This window comes from Vigna radiata, chromosome 8 (genome assembly GCF_000741045.1).
Source record: "Vigna radiata var. radiata cultivar VC1973A chromosome 8, Vradiata_ver6, whole genome shotgun sequence".
NCBI classification, from domain to species: domain Eukaryota; kingdom Viridiplantae; phylum Streptophyta; class Magnoliopsida; order Fabales; family Fabaceae; genus Vigna; species Vigna radiata.
Window position 1 is genome coordinate 16,521,365 of NC_028358.1, and position 22,786 is coordinate 16,544,150.

The 22,786-nt window shown below is 37.1% G+C and overlaps 1 protein-coding gene across 3 annotated transcripts in view; it reads left to right on the top strand.

Moving 5' to 3' along the window:
• The first annotated feature begins 435 nt into the window (after positions 1–435).
• The window catches only part of LOC106771945 (nuclear pore complex protein NUP160), a 47,343-nt gene continuing 24,992 nt past the window's right edge, over positions 436–22,786 (top strand). For 2 of the 3 annotated variants that reach the window (XM_014658017.2, XM_014658018.2), the window contains exons 1-12: positions 436–744; positions 836–968; positions 1,081–1,351; positions 1,668–1,728; positions 1,867–2,024; positions 4,723–4,808; positions 5,896–6,000; positions 6,087–6,181; positions 14,685–14,805; positions 15,453–15,635; positions 15,746–15,935; positions 21,742–22,313. In XM_014658017.2, the coding sequence (XP_014513503.1) occupies positions 557–744; positions 836–968; positions 1,081–1,351; positions 1,668–1,728; positions 1,867–2,024; positions 4,723–4,808; positions 5,896–6,000; positions 6,087–6,181; positions 14,685–14,805; positions 15,453–15,635; positions 15,746–15,935; positions 21,742–22,313 (2,163 nt within the window). In that variant the 5' untranslated portion in view covers positions 436–556. Of the gene's footprint in view, positions 745–835; positions 969–1,080; positions 1,352–1,667; positions 1,729–1,866; positions 2,025–4,722; positions 4,809–5,881; positions 6,001–6,086; positions 6,182–14,684; positions 14,806–15,452; positions 15,636–15,745; positions 15,936–21,741; positions 22,314–22,786 lie in introns of those variants that run through there. The other variant, XM_014658019.2, reaches the window with a different exon arrangement.

Sequence of the window (22,786 nt, forward strand, 5' to 3'; positions counted from 1 at the left end):
CAAACTATAACAGAAAAAATTAGAAAACTCATACCTCAAAATCACACATGAAATAAGCCACAAAAATGGAAATGCCAACCGGAAACCTCACAGTCACCGGAAACCTCCACGACCACCGGAAACCTCCACAACCACCGATTGGGAGCGGCACAATGATGCTACAACTTTAAACTCACAAAAAACCTCCACAACCACCGATTCAACCACAAACGAGAAGCAACGAAAAAGAAGAGACAACGAGAGAAGAAAGTAAGAGAATGTAAACCTAGATGGTATTTTCATTCACCACGAAAAGAAAAAGGAAAAGCAAATTTATCTTTCTCCCTGTTTTACCCTCGGTCAATAAACAATTTAAAAAAAAAAATGACATGGCCGTGTCATATGAGTGTAAATGTCACGCATGCGTGTCATTGTATTACTACTGATCCTAAAATTGCTTCAACGTTTTTTTTCCTTATTTTCACCTTTTAGCGCCAAGCTCCAAGTCTCAAAACCCCGAGCTCTTTTTCACATGCACTAGGGTTTTGCTTCGCTACTGCGATTCCACTAGAAGGAAATGGGAACGGGTTCAGCATTGGCTGGGAAAGAAGTTCCCGTTGTCGGAAGCGACGCCGTTCGCTGGATCGATCTTCACGTTCATTCTTCCTCCAACAATGTCGCCGTCAATGGCGACGACGCTCCTGCCACCACCTACGACCGCGCCTCCTGCTTCGTCGTTGGAGATCCTCCTACCTATCTTATCTGGTTTTCTTCTTCTTCTTCTCCCCTCTCTCTCTCTCTCCTCTCTTAATTTCATTTTGCGCGTTCCGAAAACTTACCGTTTTGCTAAACGCAGGAGAATTCACAAGGCTCTACCTCACTCTCTCGAGTTGCTTGAACTCGCTGCTTCAAAGGAATTCCCTCGAGTGGGACTCAGATTCACTTTCCCCGACGTGCTGTGCCCCTTTGCGTTCATATGCAAAAACGAGGTTACTTACTTCACCACGTTTGGTTACGGTTTGGTGTGTGTGTGTCTGTTTTTTTGTTTGTTTTTTTTTTTCGCATTAGCAGTTCATTTTGTTGCCTTTGTCGTTTGCGCAGATTTCTGGTGCTTCTAGATTCCCTTACTTGCTCTATGTGTTGACTGTCTCTGGCGTCGGGTACCTCTTGAGAATTCGAAATATTTCTGCATATGCGTCCATTTCCATTGTCCCTGTGGACGAGCTTCTGGAGGTTAATGTGCGTGGTTATATTGCCAATCAAGCGGCAGCGATAGCTGCTGTGACAGCCACTGCCGGGGGTCTTGTTGTTGGCACGAGTGATGGTTCTGTTTTCTGTTTCCAACTCGGTGTACTAGACCCCAGTGCTCCTGGTATGAACTTGCTATTTTCTCTCTGGGCATGTGTTTTTCTCTTGCCTTTGTTTGCTTTCGTAGTAAATTGTAGCTGTATTATTTGTATGCCCTATTGGGACTTAAGATTGCACTGAAACTTCACCCCTGGTCTGGTTTAGGCTGGTGTTATGGGATGTTTTAATGGCGAATTAGAAAATAGGGTTGGGGTTCAGTTGCATAGCAACATAAGTTCATCTTTTGACTGTCGTTAATTTCTTCTCTTGTTTTGAAATTTCTGTTATGTCTATTTTATCACTTTTCAATGGTTTGTTTTGAATATGTTTTTGTCAAAAAGGTTTTGTCCATGAGCTGAGAGACGAAGCTGGAATCACTCGCTTGTGGGGTTTAATACCACGGTATTTTCTTTTTAAATTCTAATACTCGTTAAGCATGTTTAGTATCTTCTCCAATGTTCTAATATACTGTCTCTTTCTTCGATTGAACCTGTCTCTATGATGTGAGTTATAAGACATTTAATTGAAATGTGTATTTAGGGGGAAAATGGTAGGTACTGTACAGGAGTTGGTAATTTTGGAGTTGCACGAGAAAAAGTTTGTATTTGTTCTTCATTTGGATGGGACTCTACGTATTTGGGATCTTGCATCTCACAGCAGGGTCTTTAGTCATAACATGGGGACTATGACAATGGCAGGTATTGTCTTCCTCTTGGATTTAATTCAATCCTACATTATCTTTTATTTGTCCACTGCAATGCAGATCTTCATAAACATTGACAAGGACTATTAGTTTTGGCTTTGCAATGTTCATGTTTATATGAATGGGACGAATTAAGAAATCTGCTGGTGGATTGCTATATTCTTTTATTTATGTGTTATGTTTGTTCCATTACTACCAGCCTCCATAAATGTTGAAGCGAATTGTTAATTTTTATTTTTGCAGTGCTTATGTTTATGTGAATGGGATAGCTAAGGAGGTTTCAGGACTCAATGATGATTTAACTAGTAGATTTATGAAAATTGGTAATTAGTATGCACTGCATGGTAGTAGGTTATTAGCATATAATTTGGGATGTTTAGGGCCAAGCGCTGGCTGTCTTTGATATTATTCCAGATTCTGGGAGACCTTTTAATATCTAGCATCGAACAGGTTTTTGGTAGCGAATTAGGATTGTGATCATTGTGAAAACGGTCTTTTTTGATTCTATGGTTTTATCAGTGATAGGAAAAAAAGTATAGTTTTGTGGCCTCTTTAATATTGTGTATGGGACAACAAACTTCCATGAAAGGTAAGTGCTAGATGCAACTTTGTAATTTCCTTTAGGAACTCTAAGCTTCTGTTTGCCTGTTCCAATGGACTGTTGCAAATGTGAAAATGAAAGAATTAGAGACTATGGTTGTAGTTTGCTTGAGCTGATTTTGAGGGATTGGTGAGGAAAGTTGTGGGTCCCATTGCCTGTTGATTCTGCGCAGAGGTGGTGAGAAAGGGGGAAAAGTCACATTGAGGAGAGATATAGAAGAGAGAGCTGTACCGGTGGGCAAAGATGTAACCTCATTGATTATGTTGCACATATAATTTATTATGTTGCTAAAATAAAAGGCGTTTATGGCCATAATTGAGTGTTTTGTTATTGTAATGATAAATAATTTATAAAATAATATGAAAATAATAAATATAATTATTAATAATAAATATAATCATCTTACTTTCTACTCATTTCTTTCCAGTCAAACAACCTCTCTTTCCCTATATTTCTTACTTCTTTCTCTTCCTTTCCCTTCCAAAGAGAGCATAAAGCAAAATAATTAAGAAAATTTGAAAGGAAGGTCGCATTTTGCTAATGATGTTCTTCACTAATTCCATAGTCTTTATATTTAGTGGAAAGGAAACAAAGATGACATCTATTCCTATATCAGGCAAATGTTTGTTGTTTCAAATCATACATCTTTTATTTCTAGTTAAAGTACTTGTATTTCTCAGTTTGTTGGGTTAAATCTTTTTCCCTCATTTCTTTCATTTTCTTCTCTTTCTATTTATTTATTCTTTTCCTTATAATGTAAGTTGCTGAAACACATGAATCAAAATTTGTTTATGTATATATTTTTACATCTGCATTGTTATAAATGACAAGAAGCTGCCTTTTCATCTCTGCTTGTACACTTTTTTGCTTATATCCAGTAGTTTTTTAACATAGAACATGCACTTGTACAAGCATAATTTGATTTTTGTTTGTGGCTATAGAAAACTACAAACATGAGTGAAGTTAGTTTCTGCTCCAGCTGTAGCAAATTTTTTTTTGTCACTTTGTCTATTAACTTTCATTCACACACATTCTAGGTCTATTGTTTATCCTTTTTCTTGCTATTCCCTATAGGTCTTGCAAATATGTTGAATAAAAATCAAAATATTATACATATTAAAAATATCCATATGCATTTAAAAGTTTTGTATACTGTGTTTATATGCCTTTGTGTAGTATTATAGAAAATATATTATTTTTATTCTAACTTTTTTTTTTTTAAATTTGTCAATTTAGAAAAATAAGTATTGGTGTTTGATATCCAAATACTCTAAAAATGCAAAACAAGTATTGGTGTTTGACACATTGATTATTTTGAAAAATTTCTTGTATAGCTGACAGCTAAGATACTCTAAGATATAACTTGAGACCCAATTGAACACTTACTGTAGTTTTATATTTGTTATATTTATTGTTAAAAAGTGTGCTTTGTGTGCTATTCTAACTTGGGCAGGGAAAATGTATATTTTTTGTTGGATTTATAGTAGCAAGAATACATTCTAGTAAGTGGGGGAAAAGATACTTGCTATGCTTACTTATAATGATTACGAGTATATTTTTATTTGTGATTATCTTTTATTGACTCTTGATATCTGATGAACAATTAGTAATGTGAATATCTCTTTAAAGATGTGCACTTATTTTTTTTACACACATTTCTTAAAGTATCTTGGCTGTGCTATATCTTGATTTTTGAAAATTTTCCATATCAGCATTTCCGTGTTATGAACTTTTATGATACTACATTTGGATATTTTAGCATTTTTGGATCCAAAGCAGGTGACAATGAATATTGTGGAGATGATAACTCATTTTTTTTGCTGGGATTAGAGAGAAATGTCTGTATATGGAAGGACCTCAAACATATTTAAGCCCAAACAAAACTTCCTAGTTTAATTTAGTTTGTCTGTGTAATTTTCTGGAATCTATTAGAATGTTAAACATTATCTCTTCTGCTGGCATATCAAATACAATTTAAAGTGAATTGGATTTGATCTCTGCTTTTCTTTGTTTATTGATATTTCTTTTCTCCCAATTCTTGTGTACTTATACTCACAAAATGTGCTCTTATACTTTGCTGTTTGTTCTTCAGGTGCTACCTTTGTGAGGTTATGGGTGGGTCAATCTTACCCAGATATGGGCATAATTCCTTTGGCAATTTTATTTCGAGACACATTGGTATGCATTTAAAGGCATTATTATTTCTTACTATTTTTTTTAAATACAGCTATACAGTATTGATTATGTTTAGATTATCTTCTGTTTGGATATACACTTGAAAGAAACTTCATGGTTTCTGAAGTTTGATAATAGCAGGAGTTGTTAAAGGATAGGGGTTATAAAATGCATATATGGATTGAAGGTTTCCTATTTTCAATGTATTTCTCACAGCAGTTTAAACCAGTAACTTTACGGTCCTACACTAGCATTGAAGCCTATGAAAGAATCCAATTTGGTTTCTTGTGATCAATACCTTACCTTGGAAATAGCTTAACTTAGATTAATCTGTAAATAGTCTTTTGAAGAAGTATAGGTCTGGTGATAATAACTTCACAATGATAATTATTATTTAAGTTTGTCTTGGAAAGGACTGCATTTTGTAACCTATTAAGATGTTATGTTTAAGCATTAATTAGTGAAATAGGAATACAAATTGTTGATATAGAAATATATTTCATATGAAATATTAAATTAGGAATGGTTTACTCCCTTGTTTTGTTTTATAATTTCAATTTATTTGATGGAGTGTGATAAAATGTCCCTTGTCCTTCCCTTGAATGATATTGACATTAATTTCATATTCATTGTGTATGCATGCTTGTTTATGCAATTATCAGCTAATAATCCAAATGACTTGGCTTTGCAATAGCCCAATCTGAATTTGTTTAACTAATGCCTAGAAATTGTGGCTGTGTTTAGTTATTTAGTTCACGAGGTTTTCCTCTAAAGTAAATAATTGATCAAAATTTGATGGTTCTTTCGTGCTCCCTCATTTCCTTTTCTCGTGCTGTTTGGATTAAATCTTCTACTTTTTTTTTCTAAAGTTTAGGTTAAATGGAAAAATTGTAGTTTTTCTTATGTTTACAGTTCATAGGAACCTACTTTTGTTGAAATTTGTTTAGAGAAATTTGATCTGTCTGTTAAAGATGGTAAAATCTGTTGTAGCATTCACTGTTTAGTTAATGTAAAGTTGATATTACACTCTGGCTTGTTATGTTTGTTTTGCTTTCTTTTTGTAACTGAGTTTTTAGGCTTTATTGTGAAGGATGAAAACTTGGAGACGATCTCTTTATGTAGTATCCTGTATAAAATTGGAGATAAAATCGTTTTTTCTATGGAGTCTTCAGTACAAAACATTCCCTTGGAGGAGGTAATCTGTTGTTTTTATTCGTTCAGCTTGAATTGAATGTGACTTTCCCCCTTGCTCCAGATGTGAGTGTCCTTTTTTTTTTGCAGGGAAGATGCCTTGATGTTAAATTAACATTGGAGAAGATATGGATACTGAAGGATGATGAATTAGTATCACACACATTCTCCACAAATACTGATGAGTATGCAACATTTTCAGTTCTTTAATATCTGGCTGTTCATTTTGTCATGTTTCAGAAATAGTTGTAGAATAAAAACCTTGAAACTGTATCTCTAGAGGTGTTAGCATTTTACTGCTCAATAGGAAAGAAGAAAGTTGATTTAGAACTCTTATGTAGCTAAATATTTGCCAATTGATAGTGATGGTGCTAGTTCTCCACAATTCCAGTTACTGCCATCTCTTTTCCCTGCCGCTCTTGATCTCTGTTAAAATGTAATGTATTTTCTCCCTTGAGTTTTGGAACCCTAAGTCCTTTTTTCTTCTCACAGCTTTGGAATGGCCTCCTCTACTGGAATTAATTTCTCTTTATCTACTACTCCTACCATTACTTTTGCAAAACTCAACTGGAAAAACTATTTATCTTGGTCTTCTTCCGTGGAATTATGGTTTCTTGGTCAAGGATACCATGATCATCTTGAACAAGATGTTTCCACTATATCTGATGAGGAAAAATCTCAGTGGCAGAAGCTTGATTTTCAATTATGCGTTGTCCTTTGGCAATCTGTTGAGCAAGAGGTCTTAGAAATTTTGAGATCTTAGAAAACATGCTCCTCTTTTTGGAAAAGGGCACATCTTTGCTAATGATGTGCAACATCTCTTTGATGCAACTCAAAGAGTGACTTTGCTCAAACAAGCCAATCATGATATGGTCGCTCACTTAGGAAAGGCTCATGCTGCTGTAGAAGAGTTGAAGAATTTCTTTGTGGCTGATTCTTTAGAAGGTATCAACAAGAAGCTTGATGAGTTTTATATGGTCCTAGTTCTAAAAGTCTACACTCAGATTTTGATCATGTTCGTGATCAAATTTTAGCTAGTGATCAAGTTCCAACAATGGACAACTTAGTTACTCGACTTCTTCGGCTACCTACATTAGTAAAAGACGATAATTCAATTGATAGTATTGAAACATTAGCTATGGTAGCACCACAAGGAAAAGGAGGAGGTAGAAGAAACCGAGGAGGACAAGGTGGTTGTAATATACGTTCTAAGTGCACATATTGTAAGAAAATAGGCCATACCCAAGAGAAATGTTATGCCTTACATGGTTATCCAGACAAAGCTGCTCATGTTTCTAAATTTGATAATCTAGAATCTAGAATTTCAAATGAAGAGTACCAAAAATTTTTGAGGTACAAATTTGGAAAATCTTCTAATCTTGGCCAATTCTCCTCCACGTCAAGTGTGCCAACTGTCTGCATATCTTAATCTATGGAAGGTCATAGTCCATGGATTCTGTACTGAGGTGCCTCAGACCATATCTCTGGTAACAAATCCTTCATTTTCTTCCATGTGCTCTTCGAAAATTCCTCATTTCATTATCTTTGCCAATGGATCCAAAGTGGCATCTCAGGGAATTGGCACAATTTTCTTATCTCCTTAACTAAATTCCATTTTGTATATTCCTCATTGTCCTTACAATTTAATCTCTTTGAGTTAATTGACTCGTTCCTTAAATTGTTCTGTAACCGTTACTACTAATTCCTTTGTTATACAGGAACATGGTATGGGTCGTCTGATTGGAGAAGAACATAAGTCTCGAGGACTTTATTTCTTACAACCTAGCTCTTCAGTTTCCCTGTTTTACAACTTCATTCCCCAAACTTTTGCATGATTATTTGGGCCATCCAAGTTTGTCCAAGTTGAAGATGATGGTTCCGAGCCTTAAAATAGATTGTGTCTTGTCAGTTAGGAAAGCATGTTAAATCTTCACTTGAGATTTAAGACTGATAAGATATATTCTTGAGGGCTTAATGATCCCTCTCATTATCTTCTATTTATAATGAAAATCACAAGAGTACATGGAACACCAAGAGTCTACACTAGACTACTAGGTACAGAACTAGGTACTNAACTAGGTACAACTCATTAATTATNCTGNAGACTAGCCTAAATGATGATACCTATATGTAATGATTCTAACAACCTCAAGCTGGAACATACAAATTGTATGTACTAAGCTTGGAACAAATGAACTCAATCCGAGGTCTCCTTAATGACTTAGTCAACACATCTGCGAGTTGGTCATTTGATCCAACAAACTCGGTACATATTTCTTTTGACAATAACTTTTCCCGAACAAAATGACAATCAATCTCTATATATTTAGTCCTCTCATGAAACACTGAATTTGATGCAATGTGAAGGGCAGCTTGGTTATCACAATACATCTTCATACTTTGAATGTCACAAAATTTAAGCTCTTGAAGGAACTGCTTCACCCATATAAGTTCACATGTTAGTGTTGCCATTGCCCTATATTCAGCTTCAGCTGTTGATTGAGCCACTACATTTTGTTTCTTACTTTTCCATGGGATAATGTTCCTCCAAGGAAAACACAATATCCAGTAGTAGATCGTTTATCAATAAGAGAACCTGCCCAATCGGCATCACAATATCCTGATACCTGAAGGCTTCCTTTCTCTTCATATAACAACCCTTGCTCGGGAGCCTTCTTTAAATACCTTAGGACTTAAATGATAACATTTCAATGGCCAACACATGGAGCTTGCATGAACTGACTAACTACTCAAACAACAAAAGATAAATCCGGCCTTGTAATAGTGAGATAGATTAGTTTTCCAACAAGTCTCCTATATCTCTCTGGGTCGGAAAATAACTCACCTTCTTCGGTTGTTAATTTTTGATTTAGTTCCATAGGACTGTCAACCGGTCTACAATCAATCGTGCCTGTTTTTTGCAAAATATCCAGGGCATACTTCCTTTGGGAGATTGCAACTCCATCCTTTGACTGAGCTACTTCAATGCCTAAGAAGTGTTTGAGGCTTCCAAGATCCTTGGTTTGGAAATGTCTACACAAGTACTCCTTCAATTGAGATATTCCAGCAGTATCATTTCCTATAATGACTATATCATCAACATATACTATTAAGTAAACACATTTCCCGAGAGATGAATGATAATAAAAGACCGAATGATTTGCTTTACTGTGTTTTAGCTCAAATTTTTGAACAATGAAGTTGAATTTTCCAAACCAAGCACGTGGTGATTGCTTGAGCCCATACAAAGATCAATGTAATTTGCACACCATACCAGACTCCCCCTGAGCAACAAACCCAGGAGGTTGCTCCATATAAACTTCTTCCTCAAGATCACCATGGAGAAAGGCATTTTTGATATCCAATTGATGAAGTGGCCAATGACGAATTGCGGCCATCGCGAAGAAAAGACGAATGGTAGTCATCTTTGCCACAGGAGAAAAGGTGTCACAATAATCAAGACCATACACCTGAGTGTACCCCTTTGCAACCAGCCAGGCTTTGAGCCTATCAATGTCACCATTAGGGCCGACTTTAACTGCATATACCCATCGACAACTAACAGCCTTTTTGCTCGAGGGAAGTGGCTCAAGCTCCCAAGTATTACTGTGGTCAAGAGCCTGCATTTCTGCAATCATGGCTTGTCGCCATCCAGGATGATCAAGTGCTTCTTTCACATTTTTGGGTATAACCACCGAAGACACTGAGGATAAAAGGGAATAAAAGGAAGGCGACAATTTGTGATAGCTAAGAAAATTATAAATGGGATGAGGGAAAGGGTTGAGAATAATGAGGTATTACTAGAGAGGTGATCAGAAGCACCCGAGTCAATTACCCATGAATTGGGACCTTCCATGGATTGAGAAATGCAGGCTGTAGATGTACTTGGGGTCTGAGATGATTGCACCAAGCTGTTAGACTTTAACCGTAGATACTTTTGATACTCTTCCTCAATGAACTTGGAGTTGGAAGTGGGAGTTTTAGCCTTAGAGATATTGGTTGTTTTGGAAGGAAAGCCATGCAAGGAGTAGCAGTTTTCTTGGGTGTGACCCACCTTATTACAATAAGTGCATTGTTGACGTCCTCGACCTCCACGACCTCCTCCTTTAGTGTCACGTCCTCCTCTTCCTCGTGTGGCAACCATGACAGATGTTTCATGAGCTTCCTGAGATTGAGGCACTGGAACACGAAGAAGACGTGTGGTCAAGGCTTCCAAGGAAGGAACCTCATGGCTTGTCAGAAGTTGATCTCTGATGTGATTCAAATCTAGATGCAAAGCATGGAGGATCATCACCATATAATACTTGTCAAGTTTCTTCTTGATATCTTTCGAAGATTCCACTTCCAAGAACATTCTCAACTCTTCCACAGCTGCTTGGGCTTTAGTCATGAAGGAGACCATATCATGCTCTGTGATTTTGAGACTTGCAAGTTTGTTTGCTGTATCATAGAGACGTTGAATATCATTAGCATAAATGCTTTGAGCTTTCTTTCAAAACGAGTGACATGTTTTGAAAGCTCTAAGAGATATCAAAAGTCGTGGTTCCACAAACTGCCACAATAGGGCACACAGTTGGAAATCTGCTTGTTTCCATTGTTCAGCTTTTTCAGACGGTACTTGGCTTCCATCCTGCTCAAGGTGGTCATAATGTCCTTGATCGAGGAACCACATTTCCACAGCAGCAGACCAAGAGAGGTAATTCTTCCCATTTAGCTTTTTGGAAGTAATTGAGGGAGTTCCAGAGAAAGAAAGAACACTTCCAGACGCCATTGTTGATAAAAATACGAGAGGAACCAGAAAAGAGCCAGAAAACCGAGAGGAACTAGAAAACCCTAGGGGGGGCTTAGGGTTTCTTTAAGGGGAGCTTCTGGACCTCACTGAAGCAGGGTTTTGAGGGGCAGAACAGAGAGAGGAGGTCCAGGCGACGACTATAGAGGTGTCACGGTGGCTTTCCGACGGCCAGAGGGCGGCGCGTGAGCTGCACGTGCCTGTTCGCAGCGCACAAAGACGCGACGCGTCGCAGAGCGTGGAGGAGATTCAGGCGAACCCACCGGTGGGGTTGGCTGTCGCGAGAAGAGGCGAACCAGATCCAGTGGTCGCCGGACGGAACAGTGACGGCGGCCGGTGGCGGAGGCGGCAGATAGCGGTGGACAGCAACGGACATATGCGAGATGGCGGACAACCAAGTTGAAGAACTTCAAACTGCAATTGACAGCTACAGATAGTGGCGAGACAACTGCGGAGGACGGCGAACGGCACCGGACAGGTGCGAACAACAGTGACAGTGCTGGTGGACAACCGAGGATGGAAACCAGAGCATGATGAACCTGCTTTGATACCAACTTGAGATTTAAGACTAATAAGATATATTCTTGATGGCTTAATGATCCCTCTCATTATTTTCTATTTATAATGAAAATCACAAGAGTACATGGAACACCAAGAGTCTACACTAGACTACTAGGTACAGAACTAGGTACTAAACTAGGTACAACTCATTAATTATTCTGNAGACTAGCCTAAATGATGATACCTATATGTAATGATTCTAACATCTTCATATCCTAAAAGGTCTGAGACACGATGTAATTTCCCTTTTTCAATTATTCACTTTGATATTTGGGGACCAAGTTAATCTTCCTATCTTAAAAGGTCTGAGACGCGATGTAATTTTCCTTTTTCAATTATTCACTCTGATATTTGGGGACCAAGTCATTACTTCGTTTGGTTTTAATTATTTTGTAACTTTCATTGATGAATTCTCTCGATGTACTTGGGTTTATGTAATGAAAGAGAGATTTGAACTTATGTCCATATTTATGTCTTTTTCTAATGAAATTAAGAACCAATTTGGGAAGACAATTAATATCCTCAGAAGTGATAATGCTAAGGAATATTTTTTTGCAACATTTTCTTCATTGTTATATTTCTAAGGAATTTTACATTAGTCAACATGTCCCCACACTCCACAACAGAATTACATTGTAGAGAGAAAGAATAGGCATCTTATTGAAACTACATGCTCTGTGATGTTGAATACTGATGTTCCTGTTCATCATTTGGTGATGCAGTCACTGCTTGTTTTTTGATCAATAGGATGCCTTCTTCCTCTCAAGAATAAAGTTCTCTCTCTGTCATTTTTCCAAACAACACTCTATACCATGTCTCCCCACATGTATTCCTGCTTCTTTCCCTAAAACTCAAAATGCAAATGACATTGTTCCTCCACCTCTTCTCACATATGAGCATCAGACATGATCTCAAACTTAGAACGCTGAAGATCCTTGAGACTCAAATCCTCCTAAGTTTGTTACTCAAGGGGAGGCTGCGTTAGTTTGTAAATTAGGTCATTCCCTCAATGGCTTGAAGCAATCACCTCGAGCTTGGTTTGGTAAATTTAATCAAGTTGTGCAGAATTTTGGATTGAGAAGATGTGAGGCGGATCATTCAGTATTTTATGGTCACTCTTCTCCTGAAAAATGTGTTTATCTTATGGTGTATGTTGATGATATTATTATTAAAAGGAATGATGTCACTAGAATTACTCAATTAAAGAATCATTTGTTCAACCACTTTTAAACTGAAGATATGGGTTGTCTAAAATATTTTATTGGTATTGAAGTGGCACAGTCAAAAGGTGTCATCATTTCACAAAGAAAATATGCTCTTGATATTTTGGAGGAAATAGGCCTAACAATTTGCAAGCCCATTGATAGTCCTATGAACTCAAATCAAAAGTTAATGAGAGATCAAGGTGAACCTTTCTCTAAAGATATAGAATGTTGGTTGGAAAACTCATCTATCTTACCATAACAAGACGTGATCTTTCTTATCCGATGGGTGTTGTGAGTTAATTTATGCAAAATCCACATGTTGACCATTGGAATGTAGTGATTTGCATTCTCAGATATGTAAAAGGAAATCTACAACATGGAAGGGTGTATGAGAATAAGGGAAGCACTCAGATAGAAGGATATTGTGATGCAGGTTGGGTTGGTTGTCCAATTGATCAAAGATTTTCTACATGATACATGTTTACTTGGAGGAAAAAGTAAGAAACAAAGTGTTGTTGCTCGATCTAGTGCTGAAGCTGAATGTCAATCTATGGCTCTAACTATATGTGAACTTGTGTGGATTAGACAACTTCTTCAAGAATTGAAATTTTGCAAAAATGAGCATATGAAACTGTTATGTGACAACCAGATTACATAGAACACAACACATAAACTGAAATAGAACAACACTTAGGACAGTATGCTCCAATCTGTTTTTGTGATCTGGTAAGATTCATCTTTCGAGCTAAGGACCATAATCGGTAGGGCTGTAACTTAAGATATACCCAATGCCAAACAGTTAGTTGGATAGGGCGTCGAGAATGGCCAGCATACTTCTTCATTTGATTTTGTGCCTTGGCCAAGTTCTCTTTGAGATCCCACAACATTTGATCCCTATCATGAGTTAGCACATTCACCTCTTCCACAACTGATGGAACAGTGGCAACTTTGAGTAGATGGGGGTGGGTCTCGAGCATATAATGCCTTGAGAGGAGTTAATTTCAGAGAGCTGTTGTAATTACTGTTGAATCAAAACTCAGCCCAACCCAACCACTTTGGCCACTGCTTGGGTTGAGTGCCAGTGAGGCACCATAGATAAGTCTCCAAAACGATTAACTATCTGTCTGGCCATCCGTGCGGGGGTAGTAGGCGGAACTAAACTTGAGTTTTGTACCAGCAGCCTTAAATAATTCAGACCAGAAATGGTTGAGAAAATTTGTCACGATCTGAAATAATGGAGGAGGGAAAACCATGCAGTTTTACAATGTCTTCGACAAAAAGTTCAGCAACCTCCTTGGCTGTATAAGGATGACTAAGTACAAGAAACACAGCATACTTAGTCAACCTATCAACCACCACCAAGATGATATCCTTCCCGTGAGCCTTAGGAAGCCCTTCAATGAAATCCATGGAAATATCAGCCCATACCTGAGTTGGAATAGGAAGGGATTGAAGTAGTTCAGCTGGGGATAAAGCTTGATACGTGTCTGCCCTGCAAGTAGTGGTGCCAATTTTGTACAGTCAACACAACAGCCATTAACTCTCTTCATAAACAGACATGGATTGGGCCCTGGTTGAGAGTGTTTGGCTAATTTCTTAGAATATGTAACTGTTAATTTCTTACAAATCTGTAACAACTGATTACATTTAAACAGTTCCAAGGGCAGGCTGACAGGCAGGGTGAGGGTTTGTTTTGGTGTTGTTCTTAAATTTTATATTCTACACCTAATTTCCTTTTAAAAATGCTTTTCATCTCTAATTTATTTACAAGTAGCCATTAACTCATGTTACCGTCCGTTTGTCAATTTTCAGGGCTTATATTTGAAAACAATATGTACATAAATTATATTACTTGCAAATGCAATGCAGTATAGTCAATTTTGGGTTATTTGGAAACTCATTTAGGAATATACAGTTGTGGTAGCTTTTAATATGATCGATTGTAACTTTAGGAAGAAACTCATTGAGTAAGTTATTCAATCGTCTAAAGAGTAATTTCACTTTACACTAGTGTGAAAGGTTCCTAACTCTATATATTAAGATGTATGACTGGGAGAGCTCCTAATCATATTATACGAAAATCTAGGCATCCATTGATTGTTTTTGCTTAGTTGTTATATTATGTTTTGTCAGGGTAGAAGCATTTTCTTATGCTTTACAGGAGGAATTTGTTGCTGATCAACTATTTCAAAGTTCAGAGCATCATGCAGATGAAATTTTACAGATCACACATTCAATATTTTCATCTTCAAAGGTATTAGGTCGTGTATAATTTTCATCTCAAAGGTCTTGTAGACTTTTTATTCCTTTGCTATTATTTACAGAAAAAAGCCGTACTTCATGGTTCATTGAATGCATCTGCACACATTGGTTGCACTGCATTTGCGTACACTCATACATGTGCACTGGGTTTTCTTATTTCTATTGATAATTTTACAATAAAGATGATTACTCCTACTCTAAGAACATGGTGGTGGTCTGTATCCAAACTCTCTGGGCATATTTAATGATACTGTAATTGCATACCTAAAACGGTCTTGGTGCTTGTTACTTGTCACGTACTTAGTTTTCATGGCTTAGGACATCTCTATGTATCAATTTAAGTGGTTAATTCCAGCTTGGTAACATTTACATTGAAAAGCGTTTTTGTCAATATCTGTTAATGGTTACTAGAAGCAGCTTACCTTCATTACTTCTGAAGGTTAGAATAAATGGTAGATGAAAGATTTAAGTTTCAAACTGCCTGTGCTGCAATAAAAGGCTTTTCTATTAAGTAGCGTAAACTGTTACTGTTCTGGGAGTTCTCATATGGTTAAGGAAACAACTTAATTATTTATTTTATTGATGAAAGAAGAAAATCATCAAGAGGAAGAATTTGATTCAGTTATTTCTTTTCTGCAGGATGATATTTTACCTTTTGTATCTTGTGTTTTCTTGAGAAGGTTGCTTCTTCCCGGGGTTCATCATAATGCTACTTTGTATGCAACTCTAGTTGAGTATAGCAGGCATTTGAGTGAATCTGAGTTGCAAACATTAACTGCTGATGGGATAAAGAAGGAGATACTTTCCATCATAGAACATGAGGTTAACATTGTCATATTTATAAAATCTATTTAATATCTCCTTAATTTTTCTCTCTTTAATTTTAAGGATGGGAAAGTTACGGCAAACTGACAAGATTGATAATGCTGTAGGTTGGATCTGAAAAGGTCTCTTTGTTGCATTGCTGGAAAAGTTTTTTCAACCGCTATTTCCATAATTGGTGCAAGAGCAATGCATTGTATGGTTTGCTTGTTGATTCCTCTTCTGATGCTGTTGGTTTAATCAGAAGAAGTTCCATTTCACTTTTTCGGTCTTTGGAAGATATTGAACGGATCATGGAGGGTAAATGATAATTATATTACGTCTCTCTTTTCTCTCAATGAATTCTTATATTATTAAATATATTTCTGGCTTTTTCCCTAGACAGTTGTTGTTAGAAAGCCTTTAGAAACTGTTCGGAGGGAAAGTGAGAAAAGAGAGAAAGAAATTGAATCTTTGTATTTTGAATGAGAGGTACAATGAAGAATTGATACAATAGTTAGGTACTTACAAACTATTAGTGACAGCTGGCATATTGTAATTGATAGATGTCTTTTTGCAAGAATTATATAACTAACAAGAATAACTCTTTGAAAGTGAACTTTAATCTTAATTCAATTTTATAAAATTTATTAGATAAGGATTGCACTCCACTTATATATTATAATTTTATCATTTTTTAGGTCAATGTGAGATCTTTATCACATTCCATCATGTTGAAGACTTGACATCTTGAGTGTTACCTAACAGTAGGTGGCACAACAGGTCTAACAAGTCTTATTAGATAAACCTTAATGCCATCTTAGGAAGTAGATTGATAGGTTTCTGAATATGAAACATATCTAAACTCTACACGCACACACCCAAACAAGAACACAGATGGAAAAAAGAATGATTCTCTATTGATATTTCTTCTACTGTACAGCCCTAACACTTCCAAGGGAGCCCAATTCCCCCTCCACAGGATAAAAGTGTCCTGTCTTTACAAAGAATCCAAAAACTAACTCTTTACAACAATACTACCGCTCTTTATATGAGGTCTTTTCGCGCCCCCCTAACTATTATTACAGTTAGGTTTCATTAATTCTTTTCTCCCCTTCTCATAACTCTTCTCTTTCTCTCATAAACCCTTCATATCCTATCATTAGCCATAGCTTGATGATCAACCTTGCCTTCAAGGTTGAAATCAGGAAACTGATCCTGGATAGTTACGTATTTGACTTTGGGCCTTTTCTGCTGGGCCTATCAGTTTCTTTCTTACCATATTATTAGAGCAGTACCATACCCTGTTACTTGACTTGTCTCTAATCCTTTCAACATGGTTTCAAGGGTCTAACGTGAAGGGAACTTTGTGGGTCCACAACTCATAAGAGTAAGTTGTTTGGAAACCATATATACTTTCCTATTTGTTTTCTTTCCACTGCCATCACTGTTCATGGCAGATACACTGTTCACAACTGTAGTCATAGTCCACCACCAAAGACTTTTTGGTGAGCTTGTTTTTCCAGTGAATACTGTTTTGATGTTTTTGGTTAGTACTGTTTAGCGTTGACATTTTTAGGACAGTACATGTTAAGAAACTACTTGTATATATGAGAAAGAGAAACGTTACACAGCCTAACTGCCAAGGCCGTTAGGAAAGGTGGCTAGAAGTCTCTATAAAAGGGGTTGGGGTGCTTTGGGGAGAGTAGTTTTGGAGTCTTATTAGCTGTACAGGAACTCTTTGTCCTGTAGGGGGAGGTTAAGCTCTTTGTAACCAATTTTATCCTGCATTCTTGATTGTTTTGCAATACACAGAGGTTATACAGTTCTGGTTTGTGTGATCGGTGTGTGTAATGTGTTTTCTATAAGTTCTTGATTAAAAGAACCTAAGAATACACTTTACAAGTTTATTTTATTTTGGCAAATACTATTCATTACTGACATTTTATCAATAAGTATTGTCTGTCCTCGGTGTTTTTGTTTTATTAAGCCCTTTTAGGCTGACAACCACCATCATTGGGATCACCTTTATGTGTGCTGACTGATTTTGCTCTTTGATAGTTGTTGTGCCTTGTGAGCTGTTAAAGATATTATCTTTAGTTTATATTTATCTTCAGTTAGTTTGTTTATATTTCTTATTTGTATTTTGGACTTAGTCCATATTTCTTCTATTATAAATAGATCCTATGTGTATATTCAACACAATGGAGAGGAGAATAATTCCATATATAATTTTCACTATATTCAACTTGGTATCAGACTAGGTTATTTTCACTATATTCGTCTTTTTTGAAATACCTCAATGAGTAATCCTGGCTTTCTCAACCTCAAAATCAGGCTTGTAGTGCCTGACCTGGCCCTTCTCTATAGCCATGTGCTGTATTTCCGCTGTTCATCGTCACTCTCTGTAGCCATTAGCTGCCGTTGTTCACCGTCGTCCGCCGGTTGTCCACTGTCGGCCGCTTGCCACCGTCACAGTTCCGTACGCCTAAACCCTTAGTTTTTTTTTTTTTTTCGTTCCTCACTAGTGCAATTCATCTTCTTTAGAGATGGTGGCGTCTGACAGTACTCTTTCCTTTTCTAGAAGTCCATCAATTACCTCAAAGAAGCTAAATGAAAAAATCATCTATCGTTGTCTATTGCCATTGAAATGTGGTTTCTTGGCCAAGGATAGTCAGTGGTTAACACCAAGGAATTTCAACACCAAAGTAATGGGTTGAAACAATTTCACCCGCCCTTTGCCAGATCTGTTTTTGGGTCCTTTGATGAATAAAGGAGACAACTATGATCTTTCACTTTCACGATTTATCATCGATGCGTCATCATTTTCGTCGTTCGCCGTGAGGGGGAATATGTTTCTACCCACTTCAGGCCCCACCGGTCAGAGATGGCAGTCCCTGCAGTTTTGTCGCTTTTAGCCACTATAGGCCCCATCACCCCATCAGTCAGTGATGGCAATTTAGTCGATGCAGTTTGTCGTTTTTAGCCACTACAGCCCCATCCTTACTTGATGGCAATCCAGTTCCTGCAGTTTGTCCTGGTCCTCCTTTGTCAAAGTCATCCTACTTGAAGTTTCATGGTGCTAGTTGAAGTTTCGTAGTTATCCACTATTGTCCAATCCATAAGTGGTTGTTAGTTGTTTGTTGGCCTGTGATTGCGCATCTGTTTGCCGCACACTGTTCAAGACAAATCATATATTTTTAATGGAGTTTATTTATTCCAAGCTTGGTCCATACAATCTGTATGCTCCAACTTGAAGGGAAGTGTTAAAGATATTATCTTTAGCTTATATTTATCTTTTATCTTTAGTTAGTTTGTTTATATTTTTTATTTATATTTTGGACTTAGTCTATATTTCTTCTATTATAAATAAACCCTAAGTGTATATTCAACACGAGGGAGATTAATCCCATATATAATTTTCACTATATTCAACTTGAGCATTGGTGTTTCCAAGCAACTGTCATGCTCTCTGAGTAATTTTTCTTGTCTCAGCCACTGTCCTTTGATAATGTTTTGATTTCCCGCAGCTGGCATGCCTCCTTAGCAGCAGTTTTTGATTTTTGGCAACTGCTGTGTCATTGATTCATTTTATGCTCTTCAATAGTTGTTTCCCCTCTTATAGTTTTCAATAAGGTCAACTCATGTGAAATGTATGTTCCTGCTTGATAGGGTATTTTAAGATATGATTTGAAAAGGATAAGATATAGTGAAGATTGATTGTCATTTTGATGGAGAAAAATGTTCGAGAAATATCTATTAGCTTTGTCGATATTTACTCTTAGTAACTAATTGGCTGACATGTTTGCTAAGTCTCTCATGGGGTCTTGTGTGAGGAGTGCGTTGTCAGACTTCTTGAGCAAAGAAGCCTAACAAGTTTGGTCTGACCTGTCGAATATCCTTAGTAGAGGACTGCCAGAACAAGAAGGGATCAAGAAGGGATCAAGAAGCGATCAAGAAAGGGTGGAAGTATGGAAGGAAGAGACAATACCTTGGAGAGGAGGGCCATCAAACAGAAAACGGGGATGGCAGAATGGAGAAGAGATATCCAAGAAATAAAAGAAATGTTGCAGGAAATCAACATTCACATAAAGGGCTCGGAAAGAAGTGAGAAATCTATTATGAAAGGAAAGAAATATGGTTCAGAGGAAGTGTTGGAGGAAGATAGGGTCAAAGTGCAGTGGAATTGGAGGAAAATGGTAGAATTGCCCACATTTGAGGGGTTGGACTCGATGGGGTGGATCTCCAAGGCAGAGAAGTTCTTTAACATCCAAAATGTTATGAAAAGGAAAGGCTCAAGTTGGCTTACATCTATATAGAGGGCGACGCAAGCTATTGGCACAAGGTCTGGAAAAAGAAAACCAAGAACCCTTCTTGTAAAGAGTTGACAGAGGCAGTGATAAGGAGGTTCGAAGGAAGATATAAAGGTTCTGTTTTTGAGAAGTTAGCCCAAATTGCAGAAGTCACAGAAGTTGCTGCTGTAAGGGTGGATTACATGACAATTGTTGGAACTAGAGGGCAAGATAAGAGAGAAGAAAATATATGTGAAGAGGAAGGCAATGACAAAAACTGTGATGGAGATATTGGTGTGGTTGCTGTTGAGAAAGTTGCAGAAGCTGCTGTTTTTAGTGGAGATAGAGTGGTAGGTTCTGGTGTGAATGTCAAAACAGTAAAGAAAGGGGAAGAATTGTTGAGGCCTGGGGTTAAAACAGTGGTGTCAGAGAGCAATCCAGTTGAGTCTGTTTACAGAGCAAGATAGTAACTTCTGCAAGACATCACTAAAGTAAAGAAACACTCAGGTGGAGGAGAAAATTAAAGCAATTGGGAGCAAAAAGGAGAAGAGGATGCCACTGACAATAATGGAGCTAGGAAGGGTGAGGGAAATCCAGTTTTTCCATGGGTGAGAAGAGAAGAGCTGACAATTTATGATGGGATTGACACCCAAGGTCAAACATCAAGGGTTGCAAATGCTTCTGAAGTTCAGAACACCAAAGAATCAACAAACGCACACCCAAATAGCAAAGAAAATATAGTCCAGGGGTTCAAGACCTGGCATAAAAAATCCAAGAACCTTTCTTGGAAAAATCTGGCAACAACTCTACTAAAGATAATTGAAGGAAACATGAGAATCATTCTATGCGAGAGTTGGGCAGCAGTAACACAGATGGGGAGTGTGGAAATTTTACATGAGATGAGAGTTTGCAAGTAGATGGAGCAGCTGTCAAAAGTGTTGTTACTACAAGAGCGGATGAAGTCAGAGATGAGATTTTGAGGATTTCACAAAATTGAACTAAAATAATTCAAGAAGAGTGGAAGTCATTGGAGGAGGATTTGCCACCACCAAGCCTTCAGACCTGAATTGCAGAGCAGTAGTTTGCGGGTTCCCTTCATATGGTTCCCTTTATATGATACACAATGATGAAGATGAGCCATGAGATCAAGCTTCATGGTTCCAACCTTGAGGACAAGGTTGTTCTGCAGCAGGGTGTAATGAGGGTTTGGGATAGAAGGAAGAGAAAATGAGAGGGCATTTAGGAGGGAAGAGTTGTTTGACAGTTAGTTAGTTAGTGGGAAGGGAAAGGGAGATTTTATAAATAGGGTGTGTGTTTTGTACAGGGGGGATTATCCATTTTGTATTCTTTTCGTATAGACTTGATGGTTCCAGTGGAGGGAGAGTGCTCCCTAGAAGGGTGATATTGTTCATTTGTTCATACTTACATCAATAAAAAAATACAATTTTTGCTGTTTCTGCTGGTGTTGGTATGTGAGGAGTGCGTTGTCAGACTTCTTGAGCAAAGAAGCCTAACATTATATCTCTTTTTCATTATAAATATGCTCATGTGTACACAATACATAATTCATATTCTTCCCGGTTTCTCTCTTCTCAATGTGGTACTAGAGCAGTATTCCGTGATCTGTTTTGTTGCTAATCTTTTCAACTGTTACTGATGGTTGCCTTTCACCAGAAACTAGGAACTAATAAGAATAACAAACTACAAAGAAAATGGAGTTGATAACCGCATCTTTTCTATTTAACTTAATAGTTTTAAGTTAATTAACTTGAATTTATTCTGTTCTTTGCTTTCATATGCTTTCCTTAATATAGATTTTTGTTTATATTTTGTAGGCTCTTCAGATGATGTTAGTGAGCTCACATGCATCATGGATATTAGTGATGATGATCTGGAGTGTGAAATTCTAATTGAATTGGTCAGATGTGTCATGAGTTTCAGCCAACAGTTGGGCAAAACCGCTTCTTCTATATTTTATGAATCTCTTTTAACTACACCAGTGATCGCTTCTGAAGATATCATTCGCTATGTTGTAAAGATACTAGAAACTGGATATTGTATGTCAGGTCCAGTGTTCCAAACATCTACTTCTGGGAATCACATAGTTGTTCTGGAAAAGGAGCTGGCAGATCATAAAAGTTTGAGGAAACTTTCTGCGGATATGTTTTTGTCACTTCAAAGCTTGTACAAAAAGGCTTCTGCATGGGGCAGGATTTTAAATGTAATTGAGTGTTTCCTGAAATTTTTGGTTCCGAAGAAAGTAATACAAAATTTTAATACTGAAGTATCATCAAGCATAAATTCTTCCGTTGTAGTACATACTACTTATCAGATTGCAAAAGTGATGTTTGAATCTGCCTGGGACTTTCTTCTATTTTTAAGCTATTTGGTGGACATTAGTGGCCAGGTGAGTCCATACACGTTATGTATGCATACTTATTGTCCTAAGTGTAATTTTTTACTGTAAGCATCATTTATTTGAAATTATTGTCTAATTAAATCAGATAGAAATTGCAAAATTGTTGTCAAAATATATTTTAGAAAGTTTTAGATATGATTCCAATTCTAGTTTAATTCTGTATATTTGTTGTACCTTGCTTTTATTACTAGCTTAACAATCCTGCAATCTCATGGATTTTTTCCCTAAGATAGGTTATTCTTATTTCCAAAAATATACAACAAATTTATATTAGTTGTATGTAAGGAGATATAGTAGTAAGAAAGAAATAATTCCTACTAAATTTGAGATGGTATTAGAGCTTTTTGACCCTTGGGAGCATGTGATCTGTGACCTAGTTGCAGTCTTCATTATTGTGTAAATCTAAATGCAGCCTTCATTGCTGTGTAAATCTAATCGCAATAACCTCCATTATTGGATGA